Here is a 23,666-nt window from a genome sequence, read left to right as displayed (position 1 = left end):
ATGGGCTAGGGTAGAACCACCCTCCCACTCTCTCTGTGTCCTCTTTTCCACCCCATTTGTCCGCTGAGGTGAGTCACCTCGTCTCAGAGATGGTGTCCCTTTCTCCTGCCCCTCGGTGCAACTTTCATCGCCATTTCCTGGGACAGTTCACCTTCATCACTGGCTGTTGAGGGACATGACCAGGTAAGGGCAGATCAGAGTGTTCCTGCTGGCAAGAGCAGACACCACACATGGCGTGTACAAACACCAAAGGCCTTTATTCCCCCTCCACACCATATGCATAACTCTGGTCTCCCTGCACCATTCTAAGTGATTGGGAGAGAAGTATACACTCAGTACACACAGTCCCTGCCCACAAGAATCTTACACAGTCTAGTCTGGGGAGCTAACAACCCCAGCATCCCTCAACACCGAGGACTCGTGACTTTCCTCCTCCTCTTTGTTTATAGTTTTCCTGCACGTCCCACCTCCACTCTCTTCCTCCCTCATGTCACAGTCAGACGCTTGCTGCAAACAGCAGATTTGTTTGTAGAACAGCCATCTGTAGAAATTTTATCTGTAGAAATGTAAGCACAATCTCCAGGATCAGTGAGTGGAAACCTGAGTTGAGAAAGAGAACATGAGCCATGTTAGGAATAAGCCAGTTTTCCCAGATCTTCCCGTGGGCCTAGGCTGAGAACAGGGGGTGTCTTGGGAGAGGAAGCCCCCATTGTGCTGTGACTCGGTGGCCCAATCGTAAGTCCACGGAGGAGATAGGACACAATTTTCTGGGCCCCAAGGTGCCAGCAGGATAATTCACCCTTTCCAAAAGCTGGAAAGAAGAGAGGCACAGGGAAGAGATTGGAAATCAACATCTCATGCCCATTTAACAAATATTGGAAAGGTGAAGGGCAGGAAACTCAATCAATCTTACTTATTAAGTACTCACTGTGTACACAGCATTGTGTTAAGCACTTGGAAGAGTACAATATAACAGAGTTGGTAGACGTGTTCCCTTCCCACAGTGACCTTACAGTCTAGAGGGGAAGGCAGACATTGAAATAAATTGCAGATATGTAAATAAGTATTGTAGGGCTGAGAGTGGGGTGAATGAAAGGCACAAATCCAAGTGCAAGGCTGACACAGAAGGTAGAGGGAGTAGGGAAAATGAAGGATTACTCAGGAGAGGACTCTTTGAAGAGATGAAATTTTAATAGAGAAGTACATGACCTAGTGGTCTAATGGATAGAGCACAGGCCTGCAAGTCAGAAGATCCTTTGCTCTAATCCTGGCTCTACCACCTGCCTGCTGTGTGACCTTGGGCAACTCACTTCACTTCTCTGTGCCTCAGTTACCCCATCTGTAAAATGGAGATTAAGACTGTGTGCCCTATGTGGGACATGAACTTGTGCCCAACCTGATTACTTTGTGTCTACCTTAGCATTTAGTACAGTGCCAGACACATGGTAAACACTTGACAAATACCATTTAAAAATAATAAATATTTGAAGGTAGGGAGAGTGACGGTCTGTTGGGTATGAAAGGAGAGGGAGTTCCAGTCCAGAAGCAGGACAGGGGTGAGGGTCAGCAGTGAGATAGAGGAGATCAAGGTACAGTGAATTGGTTGGTATTGTAGAAGCAAAGTGAACTTGCTGTGTTGTAGGAGAAAAGGTAAGATTGGAAGGGACAAGGTGATCCAGGGTTTTAAAGCTGATGACAAGGAGTTTCTCTTTGATGCAGAGTTAGATGGGCAACCCTGGAGGTTCTTGAGGAGTGGGGTGACATGGGCTGAACTTTTTTTAGAAAAATGATCTGGGCAGCAGAGTGAAGAATGGACTAGAGAGGGGAGAGATAGGAGGCAGGGAGGTCAGTGAGGAGGCTGATGCAGTAATCAAGGTAGGATAGATAAGTGCTTGGATCAATGTGGTAGCAATTTGGATGGAGAGGAAAGGGCAGATTTTAGCAATGTTGTTAAGGTTGAAACAATGATTATGGTACTTGTTAAATGCATACTATGTGCCAAGCACTGTTCTAAGTGCTGGGATAGATACAAGTTAATCAGGTTGGACACAGTCCCTGTCGCACACAGGGCTTGCATTCTTAATCCCCATTTTATAGATGAGGTAACTGAGGCCCAAAGAAGTTAAGTGATTTGGCCAAGGCCACACAGCAGACATGTGGCAGAGCCAGGATTAGAACCCAGGTCATTCTGACTCCCACACCCATGCTCTGTCCACTAAGCCATGCTACTTTCCATTCTCTGAAACCAGTATGACAGGTGTGGAGAGAAACTTCAAACGTTCAGAGTGGTCGGCACTACTATACTTCCGTCTCACAAGCCCTCAACCTTGTATCACCCTTGAGCCCGCTTTCTCATTCACCCTACATATCCGATCCATCACCCAAACCTGCCGGTCTCACCTTCACAACATCACCAAGATCCGCCCTTTCCTTTCCATCCAAACTGCTGCCTGGTTAGTACAAGCACTCGTCATATCTCGACTTGTTTACTGCATCAGCATCCTTTCTGATCGCCCAACCTCCTGTCTCTCTCCACTTCAGTCTGTACTCTGCTGCCCGAATTATCTATCTACAGAAACGTTCTGGGCATGTCACCCCCCTCCTCAAAAATCTCTAGGTGTTGTCTATCAGCTTCCGTATCAAGCAAAAACTCCTCACTGTTGGCTTCAAAGCTCTCCATCACCTTGTCCCTTCTCACCTCACCTCCTTTCTCTCCTTCTACAGCCCAGCCCACACACTCCGCTCCTCTGGTGCTAACCTTCTCACTGTGCCTCGTTCACACCTGTCCCACCTTCGACCCCTGGCCCACATCCTACCTCTGGCTTGGAATGCCCTCCCTCCTCATATCTGACAGACAATTACTCTCTCCTCCTTAAAAGTTTTATTGAAGGCACATCTCTTCCAAGAGGCCTTCCCTTACGAAGCCCCCTTTTCCTTTTCTTCTACTCCCTTCTGTATCTTCCTCACTTGCTCCCTTTATTCTTTCTTCTTTCCAGCCCCACAGAATTTATGTGCATATCTGTAATTAATTTATTCATATTAATGTCTGTCTTCCCCTCTAGACTGTAAGCTCATTGTGGGGATAGAATGTGTCTGTTATATGGTTATATTGTATGCTCCAAGTGCTTAGAACAGTAAGGGCTCAATAAATATGATTGGCTGGTTGTCAGTCAATCATACTGATTGATTGATTCAGAGTATATTATTATTTTAAAACCTCCTACTTCTCTTAGGTTATCAGACAGAAGACTTAAAGGGAACTTACAGAGCGTCATTCAGTAGGGTTCCATTCACCCAGTAGAGTTGTCCATTTATCCTTTGGATACCAATCCAGGAACCCTGGAATTTCTGAACCAATGCCTAAACCAAGAATAAGGAGAAATCCTGAAATTAGACCCTTTCCAGAGATATGGCTGTTCTCTCACAGGAATTCTTCCAGAACAGTCCCAGGATGCTCTGACTTCCTTTCTCCAGAGACCAGCAGGAAGTGCAGCACAGACACAGATGGCCTCTCTGTAATGGAGAGCCATCCTTCATTGTTGTCCACTCCTAATGTCAGTTTGTCAGGCATTGTGTCCCCGCAACTAATGGCCCAGACAGACAAAACACTGGCCCAGACAGACAGAACACTGACCAAGCAGATTGTCCGGAAGACCTCCGCATAGATGCACATGCCTAGGTGTCAGTGCAGTCAAGGCATTCCTTCAAACTATGGGGGTTGTTCTCAGAGAGACCATCGTTGACAATCTCATCAGAAAGACACACTGTCAGGAATCAGTACACCTCCTCCAGGAAACTTTCACACCATTCACCTTTACATATGTATCAGTCTAGCTGTCCCATTTACTTAGCTGTTTAATCACTTGACTGCTCTTGCTATTATCAAGACTACATATGGTTTTTCTCCTGCTTCTTTTATTTGTGTGTAAGTTGGGTCTCCTTGTCTCCACCATTAGATTGTGAGCATCTTGAGTACTGAACCTATGTCTTTTTTTCTGTTTTAGGTTCCTAAACACCCAGTTCAGTTTCTCAAGCAGTGGACATTTAGGAAGAAGTACTGATCATTAACACTGTCAGGGAAATTGTCCTCCACACCTCAATTATGGGCTTGGGCCCAAAGGGGTCTGGGAGGGCTACCAAACAAATGTCTCAGTGGTCAGGAGATATCCATTTCCAGAGACTGCCAGAAAGCTGTTTAACTCCTCAACGCATGCAGTTGTCCAGGCCAGGGATTAGGAAGCCTTTGAGATCAAGGCAGTGACAGCTACTGGGGAACACAGTGTCTTATTCACAGGGAAGAAGGGCTCCTACCCTGTCCCTTTTACACCCCTGAAACACTAGTTGAAAAAGCTAAAATCTAGACCAAAGACAGTCATAGCCTGGGGTAGAAACATGGACAGAGTAATAACAATGATAGAAATAATTATAATAATAATGATAATTGTGTTGTTAGGCTCTTACTGTATATAAAGCACCATACTAAGCTCTGGGGTAGATAAACTATGAGAAGATCAGACATCGTCCATGTCCCACACAGAGTTCACAACCTAAAAGGGAGATAGAACAGGTATTTTATCCCCATTATAAAGATGAGCTAACTGAGGTTTAGAGGATTTAAATGACTTCCCAAGCAAGCACAAGCCAAGAACAGGCAAGTGTCAGAGTTGGGATTGGAATCCAGGTCCTCTGACTTCCAGGCCTGTGCTCTATCCACTAGGTTTGGTTGAAACTACAGTCCACAGTGAAGTCTAGTAGGAAGATGATGTGCTGGGAGTCAGGTGACCTGGGTTTAGTTGACCTGAATTTAGTCCCCACTCTGCCATTGACTGCTTGTGTGACCTTGTGACTTTCACCTTTCAGGACTCAACAAAGGGGAGTAACTATATTTACTTCTCTCTAGTTTAAAGGATTATTGAGAAACAAAAACAATAATAACTGACTTTAAAACTGCCTTGGAAAAATAATAATCAAAGTAATTATGGCATTTATTAAGTACTTATTATGTGCCAAGCACTGTACTAAATGCTGGGCTAAGATACACAAGTTAAGGAGGCCAGATACAGTCCCTGTCCCACATTGGGGAGGGAGAACAGGTACTGAATCCTCATTTAACAGATAGGGAAAAAGGCTGAGTAGTTAAGCATCTTCCCCAAGGTCAGACAGCAGGCAATTGGCAGAATCAGGCTGTTTCCCATTGCACATATGCAAAGTGTTGTAAAGTGTATTATTATTGTATGCTCACAACAGGCCTTTCCCACTGTTGTGCATTTGGTATTCATTTTTCCAACTCAAGGTACACCTGCAGGTCCAGGCACACCAGATTTAAAACATGGGAGTTAGTTCCAAGAAGGAAAATTCAACCCAAACTTTCCATTCTGACACTCACCAGCTCCTGATGGTTTTCAATCACAACTAGATCAGCATCTAGGCTTTTGCATAATTTCTGGCTCTCAAGCCAATTTTTTTTTTCAGTATCATATAAGTAGCAATTATTTCTGAACTGCAACCAGTCTCCTAGACATGTTTCTCTACATTTAGGACAAGTCTTCTTTGCTGTGGGATAAAAGAACAGGACAGTTAGTGCTCTGAGATGGGCATCCTAGCATGTGCTCGTTTAGAGGAGTAGCTCCTTATCCAAAATCCCTCTCAATAATGAGTCTAAATAGTTTTAATTTACAGAGTACTTCTATTTTCCATGAAATCTTCACACAATTTTGACCTCTCAAGAGCTACGTGAGGCAGGAAAGGTCAGAGAAGATCACTCTATTTTACAGATGGGGAGTCCACAGAGGCTCAGTGATTTTTCCAATATCTCAGAGCAGATGATTGACAGAAAATGGAGGCCTCAACTAATTCCTCAAGTTTCTCCACTTGTCCTTATGTCCCAACAACATGAGAAATGGTTTCTTTAGAATAGAAGCTCTGAGAGGGCAGGGATGGTGTCACTACCCATTTTGCGATATGGTACTCCTGCGTCTAGCGGGTGACTAGTAAACACTGGTGAGCAAACTTGTGTATTTTATAGGTCTGATTCTAAATGTCAATTACCTGTGAGCTCACCAAAATTTCCTCAAAGTTACTATTAATAATAATAATAATAATAATAATGATATTTGTTAAGCACTTACTATGTGCCAGGCACTATAGTAAGTGCTGGGGTAGGTACAAGCAAATCAGGTTGAACAAAGTCCCTGTCCCACGTGGGGCTCACTGTCTCAATCCCCATTTTACAGATGAGGTAACTGAGGCGCAGAGAAATGTAGTGACTTACCCAAGGTCACACAGTAGGCAAGCAGTGGAGCTGGTATTAGGTTAGTTAGTCTTTCCCAGAGAAGGGAGTGATCCACAGTGTTAAAGGCTACCAGGTCAGTGAGCAGGATTAGGATGGAGTGTAATCTGTTAGATTAGTCAAGAAGACCGATCTAGACTTTGGAAAAAGTGGCCTCTGTGGAGTGAAGAGGGTGTAAACTAGATGGTACAGGGTGAAAAAGAGGGTCACAAGGTAGGAAATGGAGGCAGAAAGTGGACAGACCTCATTTGAGGTGTTTGGAAAAGAATGGAAGGAGGGAGATGCAGTGATAGAGGGTGGAGTGATACAGGCTCAATAGCCAGAAAGAAACAGTGTAGCCTAGTGGATACAGCACAGGCCTGGGAGTCAGAAGGACCTGGGTTTTAATTCTGGCTCTTCCACTTCTCTGCTCTGTGAATTTGGGCAAGTCGCTTCACTTGCTCCCCTTCTTCTTCCCTGTTCCCACCGCCACAGCACTTACATACATATCTGCAATTTATTTTTTTATATTAATGTCTGTCCCCCTGACCCCCCTCCCGCACCCATCTAGACTGTAAGCCCATTTCTGGGCAGGGAATGTATCTGTTTATTGTTGTATTGTACTCTCCCAAGTCCTTAGTTCAGTTCTCTGCACACAGTAACTGCTCAACAAATACAAATGAATGAATAAATGATTGAATGAATGAAAAAAATGGAGATTGAGATTGTAAACACTATGTGGGATAGGGACTTTGTCCAACCTGCGTAACTTGTATCTACTCCAGCGCTTAGTACAGTGTCTGACACATGGTAAACACCTAACAAATACCATAAAAAGGCATATAAATCCATTTCCCTGCAGCCTGGCCTGATCCTGATATTATTTTCATTCATTCATGCATTCAATAATATTTACTGAGCGCTTACTATGTGCAGAGCACTGTACTAAGCACTTGGAATGTACAAGTCGGCAACAGATAGAGACAGTCCCTGCCCTTTGACAGGCTTACAGTCTAATCGAGGGAGACAGGCAGACAAGAACAATGGCAATAAATAGAGTCAAGGGGAAGAACATCTCATGAAAACAATAGCAAATAAATAGAATCAGGGTGATGTACCTCTCATTAAACAAAATGAATAGGGTGATGAAGATATATACAGTTGAGCAGACGAGTACAGTGCTGAGGGGGTGGGACGGGAGGGGGGAGGAGGGGAGGGAAAGGGGGAAGAAGAGGGTTTAGCTGCGGAGAGGTGAAGGGGGGTGGGTAGAGGGAGCAGAGGGATAAAAGGGGGAGCTCAGTCTGGGAAGGCCTCTTGGAGGAGGTGAGCTTTAAGTAGGGATTTGAAGAGAGGAAGAGAATTAGATTGTTGGAGGTGAGGAGGGATGGCATTCCAGGACCGTGGGAGGACGTGGCCCAGGGGTCGATGGCGGGATAGGCGAGACCGAGGGACGGTGAGGAGGTGGGCGGTGGAGGAGCGGAGCGTGCGGGGTGGGCAGTAGAAAGAGAGAAGGGAGGAGAGGTAGGAAGGGACAAGGTGATGGAGAGCCTTGAAGCCTAGAGTGAGGAGTTTTTGTTTTGAGCGGAGGTTGATAGGCATCCACTGGAGGTTTTTAAGAAGGGGAGTGACATGCCCAGAGCGTTTCTGCAGGAAGATGAGCCGGGCAGCGGAGTGAAGAATAGACTGGAGCAGGGCGAGAGAGGAGGAAGGGAGATCAGAGAGAAGGCTGACACAGTAGTCTAGCCAGAATGTTATGAGAGAGCCTGTAGCAGTAAGGCAGCCATTTGGGTGGAGAGGAAAGGGCGGATCTTGGCGATATTATAAAGGTGAGACTGGCACATCTTGGTAATGGATCGGATGTGTGGGGTGAATGAGAGAGACGAGTCAAAGATGACACCGAGGTCACCACCTTGACACCACCCTGTCAGTCTCCCAAAGGACACATGCTATTCTACTATGATGTTTGACTCTCAGCTTTCAGCAGGGTTATAACAATGACTGAGACTCACAGGTACCTTAAAATTTTTCTTCTGCCCTCCTTTTTTTCTTATTCCCAATTTTGGCTTTCCAACAAGGAGCTCCTTCTGTTTCCTGCTGTTGCTCATTCTCCTCACATTACCCGCCCAGCATAGCTGGATTAAGGGGATCATAACTATGATGTTAGGGGACTGACTGCATTCCAGAACTTCATTGTTTATGACTTTTTCTGACCATTTGATATGGAGTATGGCCGGTAAATGAAGCTGCTGGAACTGCTCCAAGAGCCAGATTTGGAGCCTGGGTGAAGCCCATGTCTCACAGCCATAGAGAAGGTTGTTCAACACTAGCTCTGTTGCCCATGAGGTTGGACTGGAGACTGATTCCACCCTACCACGCTACTCTCATAATCTCCCCAGAGATGTGCTGATCATTTTCATTCGGTTTTTATTTCCTTGTCTATTGTTATGTTATGGGTCAATGTGCTGCCTATGTAACAAAATTATGTAAGAACTTTTAGCTCTGCATTCATTCAATTGTATTTAATGAGGGCTTACTGTGTGCAAAGCACCGTACTAAGAACTTGGTAGATCAAAAGATCTATCAATCAATGGTATTTATAGAATGCTTACTGTGTACAGAGCAATAATTTTTAATGGTATTTATTAAGCACTTATTATGTGCCAGGCACTGTACTAAGCGCTGGGGAAGATACAGGCAAATCGGATTGGAATCAGTCCCTGTCCCACATGGGGCTCACAGTCTCAATTCCCATTTTACAGATGATGGAACTGAGATGCAGAGAAGTGAAATGACTTGCCCAAGGTCACACAGCAGACAGGTGATGAAGCTGGAATGAGAACCCCTAACCTCATGACTCCCAGGCCCGGGCTCTAGCCACTACGCCATGCTGCTTCTCAATTTTTGGTTGTGTGAATGGCTTCCCTGGTATCACTTCAGCTTTCTTCGGACTTTTCATAAGTCTACGGTACCACAATGAAATCCCCTCTCAGGAAACCTGAAGAATTTCCAGTACTCCACCAGTTTCGACTACAGGAGGGAGAGTCAAGCAGAGGTATACCCATTCCATTCCTAACTTGGGCAGTGGCTGGCGAGTGGAAAGCAATCTGCTACAAGTCAGAACTCATCTGTGCTGGACTACAGCAGCATGGGAGAGAGTCAAGGGTGGAGACTCAAGTTTACTGTGCGGAAGGAGGCAGTGATAAGCCACTTCTGTATTTTTACCAAGAAAACTCTATGGATAGACAACCAGACCGATTGCATATGCAGGTGGGGCATTCTGGGAGAGATGTGTCCATGTTGTAGCTATTGGTCAGAGACAATTCGACAGCATAAGACAAGACCACAATGAAATGGTTTATAAATTGGCATGTCTTCTTAGGTGTGGGCCTCTGAGGGCAGGCATCTACATGTAGTAATTCTTAAATGACTGAGAACCTTGATTTATATATTGCTATCTCAGAGACTTCAAGCATCATTCAAAGTCATTCAAAGGAATGACAGTCATTCAAGATGCTTTGATGTTGCCCGCATCCTGATTAGGTGAGAGCTTTTCAGGGGTCTGGAACTGTGTACTGTCCCCAGTTTCCAGATTCCCTGTGAAGTCTTTGGACATATAATTTATTTACATTAATGTCTGTCTTCCCCGCTAGACTGTATGCTGGCTGTGGGCCAGGATTGTGTCTATCAACTCTGTTGTATTGGACTTTCACAAGTACTTAGGACAGTGCTCTACACACAGTAAGCACTCAATAAATCCCATTGATGGCGATGATGATGATGAGGAGATAGCTGCCCAGTATTCATCCCCCATTTACTCCAACATTGGCTGACGAAAGGCTCTGACATGAACTTTCCAATTGTGACAGACAGCAGTATCATCATGGAAAAATTTAAAGTCTTTATACACGTCTCAGGAGCAGACTACCATTTTAGTAGTTAGCAGAGTCATGGTCTACTAATGGAATCGAACGGTTACATGAAGTTCATGTTTTCCATGTACAGATTTTAATGTAGTTGCCTGACTTTTCCTGAGTCTGACACAGAGCACAGATCTATCACTCTATGTGTGTGGTCTGACACTCAAGGTGATTCTGTGAAAACAGGGTTAGGAAAGTTCTTTATTAGTCAGTCTAGGAGAACTCCACCTAGTAGCTTTACCAATTGAGACGAATGGAGAGAAGTAGCATGTCCTCCTGAAAAGAGCTCAGGCCTTAGAAACAGGTGACCAGGGATCTAATCTCACCTCTGCCACTTGCCTGCTGTGTCACCTGGGAGAAGTCACTTAATTTATTTGTGCCTCAGTTTCTCCACCTGTAAAATGAGGCTAAGAAATCTGCTTTCCGTACTTGCTATATTGGGAGCCCTATTTGGGACAAGGACTGGGTCTGGCTTGATTATTTTGCATCAGCCACAGCACTTAGTACAGTACTAGTCATACAATAAGTTCTTACAATTATTATCTTTAATGGGGTCACTAAGATCTCATGCCAGTTTTCCTGGTCAGCTCTTTCATTTCTCTTAAAGATAGTGATTAGACAACTTTGATATCTGGTGACGTTACCTCAGTGTTTCCTGTATTAAGATGAGACATTTTCTGTCCAGGGAGTATACTTCCTATATGTACTTCATATATATATATATACACACACTTCCTATATAGAGGGGTATTCTCCTGTACTTCCTACCAATTGAGCTTCACCTCTCAGCAGTCATGAGATGAAACACCACTGGGGCTTTTTAATATTTTTATTAGCTTCAAAAAACTGTAAAACTCTTGTGGGCAGGGATCATGCCTATCAGCTCCTTTGTATTGTAATTTCCTAAGCACTTAATATCATGCTCTTCACACAAGAGATCAAAAAATACATTGATTGCTTGATTAATGTTGCCAAAGTCTGGTACTTAGACAGCACACTATCTAATGATTCATGGCTAGACAAAAAAGCTGAAAGAATGAAAAAGTGTCACTGTTTTTGTCAGATTGATTGAGAGTGTGTGACTTTGAGACTTCGAGCTCTATATGAACCTGAAGGTGAAGCTGTTTTGTTGTCTAATCTATCTAGTTGTGAGATCCAGATGTTGTATCATCCAGTTCCTGAAGCAGTTTTACCAGCATTATCCAAGACCCATAGTCAACATTAATAATAATAATGTTGGTATTTATTAAGCACTTACTATGTACAGAGCACTGTTCTAAGCACTGGGGGAGATACAGGGTCATCAGGTTGTCCCATGTGAGGCTCACAGTCTTCATCCCCATTTTACAGATGAGGTAACTGAGGCACAGAGAAGTTAAGTGACTTGCCCACAGTCAGCTGACAAACGACAGAGCCGGGAATCGAACCCATGACCTCTGACTCCCAAGCCTGGGCTCTTTCCACTGAGCCATGCTGTTTAAATGACAGGGCAACGAGTTTGGAAATGCATGCAGTTAGCTCAGCATCACTGAAGTAGTGCTCACAGAAACACAGTTTTCCTGGAGAGATCATGTGCACAGAATGGATGACAGCAGGATATTCGAGTAGCTGTTGTATGATGAAAGGAAAGAGATCACGGCTTAGCCTCGGAGGGAACAATGCATTATTTGAAAAGACATAGTGAAACACATTCAAAAATGTGATGTATTGGGTGATCACCTCAGGAAATTGATCAGTTTGGCAAACAGCAACCAAGAGAGTAGAGACTTCATAAAAATAGGGGTACTAGGAGACACTTAAAAACAGTGACAGGGCCTAGGATGTGCCAGGCACATTTTGGTATTTTCAGCCAAACTTCTTTTTTTTGCTTCTTTTATACTCTCCTAGATCCTTAGTACAGTGCTCCGTACTCAGGAGGTACTCAGTACATATCACTGATTGATTCATTTGACTTGTTAGGATGCCTTCAAGCCCTCATCCAGCTGAGAGAACAAGATCCACAGATTGGAGGGTACTTGGATCATGAGCTTCTTGATGACAGGAATCATATAATATCAGTAACAAGAATGATAGTATTTGTTAAGTTCTTATTATGTGCCATCCCTAAATTCTGGGGTGGATACAAGCAAATCCAGTTGGACTGAGTCTTCAAGAAGTCCTGGGTTTAGTCTGATCAACCATCAACCATCAACCATACATTACAGCTTCTCAGGCAGCCATCCTTTGATTTCTTCTCTCAGAAGAACCAAAAGAGGTGAGACCCACCATACAAAAATCTAAAGATTCTATTTTTCTCACTTTTTTTGTAGGTTTTTTGCCTTCTTTCTTAGCTTGACTAACACACTCCCCTTTTCTTTCTCTCTAATTATCCAGAATGAGATATCTGATATCCAATGCAAATTCTTCCTGTTAACTATCTCTGTCATGAGCAGAGCAGAGAAGTCAAGGTAAGTGAGCTCTGATCCCACCCACCAGGAAAATAGACACAGGAAGACCAATTTAATGTCTTTTAGCAAGGTTGAGAGTTGGCAATAACTCTGTCTCAGTGTTGCCTGAACAAAGTTTAATACAGGACCAGATGTAGCTATGGGATTCAAGGTCCAGAACAAAATTGACCCTCATGTTTGAGGAACTGTCAATCACTGGTCTTCCTGTTGGCTTCTTCCCTCAAGCAGAGCCCAGCAGGACAGGACTAAACTGGCAAGAGCTTGAAAATGCTGGCCCGAGAGAAATCCAATATCCAATGTCCCTTAGCAGATTTTGTGGGAGTAGCCAGAAGACCACAGAAGTAAGTCTAGTTTTATTCCTTACCTCCCAGCCATGCCTCCACTAAGGATACCCCATCATTTCATGGCTATGTAAGATTCATCCAGACACTTACCTAAAGGAATAATGAGCCCCAGTAAAGCAGCAATCACTATGATGCTCGGAATGAAGAGTTTTTTGAGTTGAATGGTCCCATCTGAAAAACAGGGAGAATCGTCCTGAATTCATTTCACAGCACAGGAAGGAAGAACACTTTTGCAGCCAGTCCATAAACATCATTCATGCTTTTTTTGTGCTGAACACTGTACTAGACAGCACACAGGTGCCCAATTTTCATTTTGAGTGAAGAGTTGAAAAGAAGGAAAGGAATTTACAGGCAAACAAGTGCAGTGGGAATTTGGAGGGGACTGGCCTTAAAGAGCTGCAAGGCCAGGAAGCCATCATATGAGGACTTTCAGTCTTGCTCAGAGGCTATCAAGTCTAGTCTGAGACTTGGCATAAATAAGGTTGTGAGTTAAATTCAAAACCCTGCTGTAGGCATCATGTCTCTAATGGCTCCTTAGAGTTGGCACTTAGACTTAGCACCCAGAGACTAAGCAGCATTCTCTAGTGGATAGAGCACAGGCCTGGGAGTCAGAAGGTCACGGGTTCTAATTCCAGTTCTGCCACTTGTCTGCTGTTTGACCTTGGGCAAGTCACTTTAATTCTCCATGCCTCGGTTACCTCATCTGTAAAATGGGGTTTGAGACTGATCACCCCATATGGGACAAGGACTCTATCCAACTGGATTTGCTTGGATCCACCCCAGAATTTAGGGATGGCACATAGTAAGCACTTAAATAATACTATCATTCTTGTTATTCTTATTATGATTCCTGTCATCAAGAAGCTCATGATCTAATGATGGAAGACAGACAAATAAAGGACCAAAATTCTAACAATATCTGTTTACTCTATGGGAAGAACAGGAGCAGCAGCATGGCCTAGTAGAAAAAGCATGGGCCTGGGAGTCATAGGACCTGGGTTCTAATCCTAGCTCTACCACTTGTCTGCTGTGTGACCCCAGGAAAGTTACTTAACTTCTTCATGCCTCACTTGTCTGATCTGTAAAATGGGAGTTAAGACTAGGAGCTCCATATGGGACATGGACTGCATCCAAACCGAGTCTAGGATTCGGTCATAGGCGGCTCACAACTCCCATAAGATGCTGGCCCACGCTGTGAACAATCTTGTCCACTGTCTTCAGTCTTCAATCAATCAATCATTTGTTGAGCACTTGCTCTGTGCAGAACACTGTACTAAGTGCTTCAGAGAGTACAGTAGAGTTAGATGTTGTACAGATTTTTAATTCCCTCCCCAAATTCCTGCCTCCTCCCCTCACCCCATTCCTCTTGCCCCTGATAACTTGCTATTTCATTGATAAATTAATAATAATATTGATGGTGTTTATTAAGCGGTTAGTACAGTGCTAAACACTAGGGTGGATACAAGCAAATCGAGGTGGACACAGTCCCTGTCCCATGCGGGGATCACAGTCTCAATCTCCATTTTACAGATGAGGAAACTGAGGTCCAGGGAAGTGAAGTGATTTGCTCACGTTCACACAGTGAACAAGTGGCAGAGTGGCGATTTGAACCCACGACCTTCTGACTCCCAACCCCATGCTCTATCTACTACACCAAACTGCATCATGTGACCTCCCTAACGATCTTCCCAACGTCTCCCCAGCTACACTCCAGTGCTGCACTCCTCAAGCAATGTTGTGAAGGTAGAATCAATAGGATTTGGTGACAGATTGTATATGTGGGTTGAATGAGAGAGAGGAGTAGAGGTCAATGCCAAGGTTACAAGCTGATGACACAGGAAGGATGGTGGTGTTAGCTACAGTGATGGGAAAGTCGAAAGAGAATGGGGTTTAAAGCAGGAAGATGAGTAGTTCTGTTCTGGGCATCAGAAGCATGGGAGAGAGTCGAGGGCAGAGACTCACGTTTACTACGTGGAAGAAAGTAATGGTAAACCACTTCCATACTGTTACCAAGAAAACTCTACGGATATACTACCAAAATGTTTGCAGATGGAGGTGGAATGTTCTGGGAGAGATGTGTTCATGGAGTCGCTATGGGTTGGAGAAGACTCAACAGCATAAGATGAGAGAAGACAAGGTGTTTACTATCTCTCCCAAGTCCTTAGTACCATGATCTGCACACAGTAAGCACTCAATAAATACCACTGATTGATGTGTGTGAAAATATTTTCCCATAGTGAGCATAGTTAAGTGGAATAAGGACATTTTGGTAGTGATTGGTGTGATAGGTGGGTAGTTTTGCAGCTCTCTCCCCTCTGGTATGCACAAGAGTCATGGAGGCCTGTGTGGTTGAAGGATTCTTCCCGCCCTCTTCGCTATTCTGTTCTCTTCTCAATGTGCTTGCCCCATGAAAAACAGACACGTCTAGCTCTCTGCCACTTCTTATTCCTTCTGCCTATGAGTAGAGATCTGCCAACAGGAAACACTCAATAAATATGATTGATTGATTGATTTAATGGCATTTGTTAAGCAATTACTATGGACCAGAAACTGTACTAAGTGCTGGGGGAGATGCAAGATTATCAGGATGGACTTAGTCCGTGTCCCAGACATGGCTCACAGTCTTAATCTCCATTTTACAGTTGAAGTAACTGAGCCACAGAGAAGTCAAGTAACTTGCCCAGGGTCTGCCCATAGCAGATAAACGGCACAACTAGGATCATAATTCAGGTCTTGTGACTACCAGACTCATGGTCTTTCCACTAAAGCATGCTGCTTCATGCAGATGTTTATGCATTTACCATCAGTTTTCCTTGATTGTGGTTTGGAAAAGCTCCTTATGGGCAGGAAATATGTCTACTAACTCTGTTTTACTCTACTGTCCCCAGCACTTTGTGGCTTAGTGGGAAGAGTAGGGGCTTGGGAGTCAGAGGATGTGGGTTCTAATCCCTCCTCTGCCACTTGTCTGCTGGGTAACCTTGGGCAAGTTACTTAACTTCTCTGTGCCTCAGTTACCTCATCTGTAAAATGGGGATTAAAAGTGTGAGCCCCACGTGGGACAACCTGATAACCCTGTATCTGCTGCAGTGCTTAGAACAGTGCTTGGCATATAGTAAGTGCTTCCTTCCTGTTTCTCAGGCCCACAATCTCGGTGTCATCCTTGACTTGTCTCTCTCGTTCACCCCACACATCCTATCCGTTACCAAGACCTGCTGGTTTCACCTTTACAATATCGCCAAGATCCGCCCTTTCCTCTCCACCCAAACAGCTACCTTACTGCTACAGGCTCTTGTTATATCCCGGCTAGACTACTGTGTCAGCCTTCTCTCTGATCTCCCTTCCTCCTCTCTCACCCCGCTCCAGTCTATTCTTCACTCCGCTGCCTGGCTAATCTTGCTGCAGAAACGATCTGGGCATGTCACTCCCCTTCTTAAACACCTCCAGTGGTTGCCTATCAACCTCCGCTCCAAACAAAAACTCCTCACTCTAGGCTTCAAGGCTCTCCATTGCCTTGCCCCTTCCTACCTCTCCTCCCTTCTCTCTTTCTACTGCCCACCCCGCACTTTCCGCTCCTCCACTGCCCACCTCCTCACCGTCCCTCGGTCTCGCCTATCCCACCGTCGACCCCTGGGCCACGTCCTCCTGCGGTCCTGGAATGCCCTCCCTCCTCACCTCCGCCAAAGTGATTCTCTTCCCCTCTTCAAAACCCTACTTAAAACTCACCTCCTCCAAGAGGCCTTCCCAGACAGAGCTCCCCTTCTCCCTCTACTCCCTCTACCGCCCCCCCCTTAACCTCTCCACAGCTTAACCCTTTTTTCCCCCCATTTCCCTCTGCTTCTCCCCCTCTACCTTCCCATCCCCTCAGCACTGTACTCGTCTGCTCAACTGTATATATTTTCATCACCCTATTTATTTTGTTAATGAAATGTACATCGCCTTGATTCTATTTAGTTGCCATTGTTTTTATGAGATGTTCTTCCCCTTGACTCTATTTATTGCCATTGTTCTTGTCTGTCTGTCTCCCCCGATTAGACTGTAAGCCCGTCAAATGGTAAGGACTGTCTCTATCTGTTGCCGACTTGTTCATTCCAAGCGCTTAGTACAGTGCTCTGCACATAGTAAGCGCTCAATAAATACTATTGAATGAATGAATGAACAAATGCCATTATTATTATTATTGTTAGTATTACAGTGTGCTGCACCCAGTAAGCACTCAATAAATAACATTGATTGATTGATTGATTGAGTCTTTTGTTGGCCTCTTTCCTTTTTTTCAAAGGATCGATAAGTAAATCTATAAAATAAAGGGTGTTTGTCCTTGTTCATGACTTGGAAATTCCTATTACATTTAACATTATTGCTATAGTGCTATTACAGCTTATTAGCACTACTATTTCTTTTACAACTAAAACACTTCAAGGTATAAGAATAGTACATATGTATGGCTTATATTTTGGATAAATTATCCAGTTTGGTCTAATGGAAAGAGCTCAGACCTCTTAGTCAGGAGAGCAAGTTTCTAATTTTGACTCCACCGTCTGTCTGCTATCAGGCCTTGGACAAGGCAGTTAACTTCTCTGTGCCTCAGTTTCCTCATTGGCAAATTGGGGATTCAATACCTGCTCTGTTTCCTGATTAGACTGTAAGACCCGTAAGTATCAGGAACTGTGTCTGAACCTATTGTCTTGTATGGACCCCAGAGCTTAGTACAGTGCTTGACACATAGTAAGTGCTTGACAAATGCCATAATTATTATCATTCCTTTTGTATGAACCAGGAAAGGTTTTTTTGACCAAACCATTACTCCAACAAGTTCTTACTGTGGGAAGACTTTGACTATTAGGAACTGGTAGGTATAATCTGTGTGATCCTTTACCTAAAGGATTTATTCTGAATATTGTCTTATTGTCATCTAGAAGGTTATGATCATGGCAATAATATATGTGAAAATATCTCTATGCATTCATTATTATAATAGCAATAATAATAATGTTGGTATTTGTTAAGTGCTTACTATGTGCAGAGCACTGTTCTAAGTGCTGGGGTAGAGACAGGGTAATTAGGTTGTCTCACGTGAGGCTCACAGTTAATCCCCATTCTACAGATGAGGTAACTGAGGCACAGAGAAATTAAGTGACTTGTCCATAGTCACACAGCTGACAAGTGGCAGATCTGGAATTCGAACCCATGACCTCTGACTCCCAAGCCCAGGCTCTTTCCACTGACCCACGCTGCTTTATTGTTGTAGTCTATTGCTCTTCATTCATTCATTCAATTGTAAGAGCACCTACCCTGTTCAAAGCACTGGTACTAAGCACTTGGGAGAGTACAATATAACAATAAACTGACAATTTCCCTCCCCACAATGAGCTTATATCCCTTGTAGTGATTGACATTTTCACTTATAGGTATTTAGGTTAGCTACAAGGAAAAGAACATGTTCTTTTCCTTGTAGGTATAATACCTGGGTTAATATTTTTATGCAGTTATCATTACTTTTGCCCACTGCTGTCATGTCCCTCGTAGTTACCGACATTAACATAATGATCACTAGACCTACCATTGTACTGGTTTTGGAATGATTTTCTTCAGCACAAAAAGATCAGTACAGGAAGAGCTGCTAATTGTCAGTCAGTCAAATGTATTTATTGAGCATTTACTGTATTAAGCACTTGGGAGCATATAATACAGCAATATAGCAGACACATGCCCTGCCCACAATGAACTTAAAGTCTAGAAGGGTAGACAGACATTAACATAATAAAGGTGGAGCTCAGACACTGGTCAATTTTTGTTCCCACTGCAGAGCCTCTCTGATTTGGAGCTGACCCATTTCACCTCCTCATCCCCCTCCAGTAGGGCTGCGACGCAGGGGTGGAGGGGAGGGTCAGCATGGCTGAGGACAGATCAGGGTCACCGCCCCACGTTCCTGACCCTGAGGTCCCTGGTCCCGCCCTCTCCCTGGCCTGGGCAGGACCTCAGCCTGGTGGACCCCTGGAGGCTGGGAGGGTGGGTGAGGGGGCAGCAGTGGGCAGAGCAAAAGGGAGGGAGTGTCTGTCCACGCTGCTCTGGCCCCAACGTTGGGATCCAGCCTCCCTTTCTGCAGGGCAGGATTTCCCTGCTTGGCTCTGTTTATTCCCCAGGGACCTCTGTCCTGGCCAGAAAGCCTCCCAGACTCGATGGAGCAGAAGACTTCTCATCTGCCCTAGACCAGACCTCTCACATTGACAAGGACCAGACCCTGCAGACTGACCAGCACCAGACCCGACTTGTTTCCCCACTCCTCGAGAAAGTCCACTGATACCCATCCACCTCCTCATCAAACAAAAACTCCTCACTATTGGCTTTAAAGTACGCAGACACCTTGTCCTCTCCTACCTCAGCTCACTACTCTCCTCCTACAACCCAGCCAACACACTTCGCTTCCCTCATACTAACCTACCTCACTGTGCCTTGATCTCATCTATCTTTCTGCCGACCCCTTGCCCACGTCCTACCTTTGGCCTGGAGTGCCCTTCCTCCTCAAATCCGACAGACAATTACTAACCCCCATCTTCAAAGCCTTACTGTAAGCACATTTCCTCCATGAGGCCTTCCCTGACTAAGCCCTTCTTTCCTCTTCTCCCACTCCCTTCTGCTGCACACCGACTTGCTCTCTTTATTCATCCACCCTCTCAGCCCCAAGGACTTATGTACATAGCTGTAATGTCTTATTTATATTAATGTCTATATACCCCTCTAGACTGTAAGCTCACTGTGAACAGGGAATGTGTCTGTTACATTGTTATACTGTACTGTCCCAAGAGCTTAGTACGGTGATCTGAACACAGTAAGTGCTCAATAAATACGATTGACTGACTGACTAGTACTAGCCCTGTGGAAAGACTAGAACCAGACCATGCTGATCAACTTGTACTGACCCTGAGGATGGACTAGCACCAGCCCCAAGGACTGACCAGCACCGTTCAGTGTGCAAGCAAGGCCGGGGTGGTGGGAAGGGAGAGGGGGATGCTGGGCTGTAAACCCCGAGGTTCTTACTCATCCAGCTGCATATTCTTGTCATCTGGTCCTGCCATGAAGATTGGCCAGACATCGTGCTGTCCTCGTCCTCGCCCCCGCTCTGGTCTGCCTTGTCCCCTGTGCCCTCCTTCTTCCCAGTCTGCTCCCGTCGTCTCACTCTGGTCCTTTCACCTCACTCTGCTCCTGCTGCTTTGCACCCAGAAATGAACCTTGAAGGACCCCTACAGTTAGGGGGTGTGATGGAGAGGAGGAGCCCATGAAAGGGACTGAAAATGAACAGCCAGAGAGATAAGAGGCCAAGACTCCCCATTATCAGTTTCAAGACTTTCTGCCATCTGACCCCACCCTACCTATCTGCTGTCTTCACCTGCTATTTCCCAGCTCTCTATCTTGGGTCCTTCCAGGCTAAACCTTCTAACTCTATTTCACTGTCAATTCTCCTTCCCCCAGTCTTGCTCATGTTGTTTCCTGGCTTGGAACACATTTTTCTTTTTCAGGCTCTCCCCACAGTAAGGGACCGCCTAAAATCCCACTTCCTTCAACAAGCTCCCATTTAACTTCCCAGTCTCCTGACCATTTTATCCCTTCAGCCACCTCTAACAGTTATGGACCTATTTATTACCTCCCTTAACACTCAGTGATACATAATAATAATTGTGTTATATGTCAAGTTATGCTTATGTTATGCTTTCTGCTTATGTTAAGCATTTATTCATTCATTCATTCAACAGTATTTATTGAGCGCTTACTGTGCAGAGCACTGTACTAAGTGCTTGGAATGTACAATTGGGCGACACATAAAGACAATCCCTGCCCAATGACGGGCTCACAGTCTCAAGGAGGGAGAGAGACAGCAAAGCAAAGCAAAACAGAACAAAACACAAGACAACATCATCAAGATAAGTAGAATCAAGGAGAGTGCTGAGGGGAGGGGAAGGGGGAAGAGCAGAGGGTGGATGGGGGAGGGGGAGCAGAGGAAAAGGGGGGCTCAGTTTGGGAAGGCCTTGTGGAGGAGGTGAGCTCTCAGTAGGGCTTTGAAGAGGGGAAGAGAGTTAGTTTGGCAGATATGAGGAGGGAGGGCATTCCAGGACAGTGGTAGGACATGGGCCAGGGGATGACGCATGATAGGTATGAACAGGGCACTTTGAGGAGGTGAGCGGCAGAGGAGCAGAGTATACGGGGTGGGTAGTAGAAAGAGAGAAGGGAGGTGAGGTAAGGGGGGGCAAGGTGATGAAGAGCTTTGAAGCCAAGAGTGAGGAGTTTTTGTTTCAAACGAAGGTTGAGAGGCAACCACTGGAGATTTTTGAGGAGGGGAGAGACATGCCCAGAACGTTTCCGTAGGAAGTTGATCTGGGCAGCCGAAGGAAGAATAAACTGGACTGGGGAGAGACAGGAGGAAGGGAGATCCGAGAGGACACTGACACAATAAGCCAGTCGGGATATTATGAGAGCTTGCACCAGCATGATAGCAGTTTGGATGGAGAGGAAAGGGTGGATCTTGGTGATATTGTGAAGGTGAAACCAGCAGATGTTGGTAACGGATTGGATGTGTGGGGTGAAAGAGAGAGCTGTGTCAAGGATGACACCAAAGTTGCGGGCATGTGAGATGGGAAGGACGGTAGAGCTATCACAGTGACAGGGAAGTCAGGGAGAGGAGTTTGTACCAATCATTATAGTAATGAGAAGGAGCGTGGCTCTGTGGAAAGAGCCCGGGTTTGGGAGTCAGAGGTCATGGATTCGAATCCCGGCTCTGCCACTTGGCAGCTGTGTGACTGTGGGCAAGTCACTTAACTTCTCTGTGTCTCAGTTACCTCATCTGTAAAATGGTGATTAACTGTGAGCCTCACGTGGGACAACCTGATTACCCTGTATCTACCCCAGCACTTAGAACAGTGCTCTGCACATAGTAAGTGCTTAACAAATACCAGCATTAACCACTGAGGTAGATACATGATAATCAGGTCTCACATGGGGCTTGCAGTGTCAGTAGGATGGAGAATAAGTATTGGATCTCCATTTTGCAGATGAGGAAACTGAGGCACAAAGAAGTGCCATGAGTGAGTTATCTACACCTGCTGTCTCAAATTCCTCTCCTCTAATTCTCTCCTTGACCCCCTCCAAACTGGCTTCCGGCCCTGTCACTAAACAGAAACAGCCCTCTCCAGGGTCACTAATGATCTCCTTGCCAAATCCAAAGGCCTCTATTCCATCCTAATCCTCCTCAACCTCTCAGCTGCCTTCGACACTGTCGACCACCCCCTTCTCCTGGAAACGTTATCTAACCTTGGCTTCACTGACACTGACCTCTCCTGGTTCTCCTCCTATCTCTCCGGCTGCTCATTCTCAGTCTCTTTCATGGGCTTCCCCTTTGCCTCCCACCCCTAACTGTGAGGGTCCTTCAAGATTCAGTTCTGGGTTCCCTTCTATTCTCCATCTACAATGACTCCCTTGGAGAACTCATTTGCCCCCATGGCTTCAACTACCACTTGTACACAGATGATACCCAAATCTACATCTCTAGCTTTGATCTCTCTCCCTCTCTGCAGTCTTGCATTTCCTTCTATCTTCGGGATATTTTTTTCCTTGGATGTCCTCCCATCACCTCAAGCTTAACATGTCCAAAACAGAACACAGAACTCCTTACCTTCTCACCCAAACCTTGTCCTCCTCTTCTCACCCAAACCCTATTCTCCCGATGACTTTCCCATCACTACAGATGGCACCACCATCCTTCCTAACTCACAAGCCCATGAGATTGGCATTATCCTTGACTCCTTTCTCTCATTCAACCCACATATTCAATCCATCGCTAATTGCTGTTGGGTCCACCTTCACAATATCACTAAAATCCACATTTTCCTGTCCATCCAAACTGCTACCATGTCAATACAGGCACTTATCCTATCCCACCCTGATTACCGTATCAGCCTCCTTGCTGAGTTCCCAGCCTCCTGTCTTTACCCACTCCAGTCCCCACTTTATTCTGCTGCCCGGATCATTTTTCTACAGAAACGTTCAGGACATGTTTCCCCACTCCTCAAGAAACTCCAATGGTTGCCCATCCACCTCCACATCGGACAAAAACTCCTCACCATTGACTTTAAAGCACTCAATCACCTTATCTCCTCCTATCTCACCTTGCTACTCTCCTACCACAACTCAGCCCACACACTTTGGTCCTCTAAGTGACTGAGCAAGGACTCCCCGGTTGTCGGAATGAGCTCTTGGCTCCCTGAGTGGTGGGACCCCTCATCGTGTCTGGCATTGGAAGCCTGGGCTCTGCCCAGCTGGAAGTTGGGACGTCTGCTGGTTGTTGGATGGATGATATGGTTAGAGGAAAAGGGTTTTGGTGAGGGTAGGGCTGTGGGCTGGGGCTGCGAAGCAGATAGCTGTAAATTTAGTCCTGAATTTTGGGACTCTTTGGAGGGGCAACAGTGACTCCCCCGCACCCTTCAAAGCCTCACTGAAGGCACATCTCTTCCAAGAGACCTTCCCTGACTAAGCCCTCTGTTTCTTTTCTCCAACTCCCTTCTGCATCACCCTGACTTGCTCCCTTTATTCATTTCCGCTCCTAGCCTCACAACACTTGTATACATATCTGTAATTTATTTATGTTAATACCTGCCTCCCCCTCTAGACTTCCAGCTCACTGTGGGGGGGATGTGTCTAC

The 23,666-nt window shown here is 45.3% G+C and overlaps 2 protein-coding genes across 2 annotated transcripts in view; one reads left to right on the top strand and one right to left on the bottom strand.

Annotated features, from left to right (window-relative positions):
- Positions 1 to 23,666, top strand: part of LOC114817767 (natural killer cells antigen CD94-like) — an 88,106-nt gene that overhangs the window by 23,581 nt on the left and 40,859 nt on the right. The gene's annotated exons all lie outside the window — the stretch shown is intronic.
- Positions 237 to 20,191, bottom strand: LOC114817771 (C-type lectin domain family 2 member L-like). Its single transcript, XM_029081867.2, has 5 exons — positions 20,015 to 20,191; positions 13,067 to 13,147; positions 5,387 to 5,553; positions 3,266 to 3,360; positions 237 to 600 (listed from the first exon to the last, which is right to left on the bottom strand). The coding sequence occupies exons 1-5, from the start codon at positions 20,067 to 20,069 to the stop codon at positions 486 to 488; spliced, it is 513 nt and encodes a 170-aa protein (XP_028937700.1). The 5' UTR covers positions 20,070 to 20,191; the 3' UTR covers positions 237 to 485.

This window comes from Ornithorhynchus anatinus, chromosome 17 (assembly GCF_004115215.2).
Source record: "Ornithorhynchus anatinus isolate Pmale09 chromosome 17, mOrnAna1.pri.v4, whole genome shotgun sequence".
Lineage (NCBI taxonomy): Eukaryota > Metazoa > Chordata > Mammalia > Monotremata > Ornithorhynchidae > Ornithorhynchus > Ornithorhynchus anatinus.
Note: the sequence above shows the minus strand (reverse complement) of the source record. Positions and strands in the feature narration are given on the sequence as shown.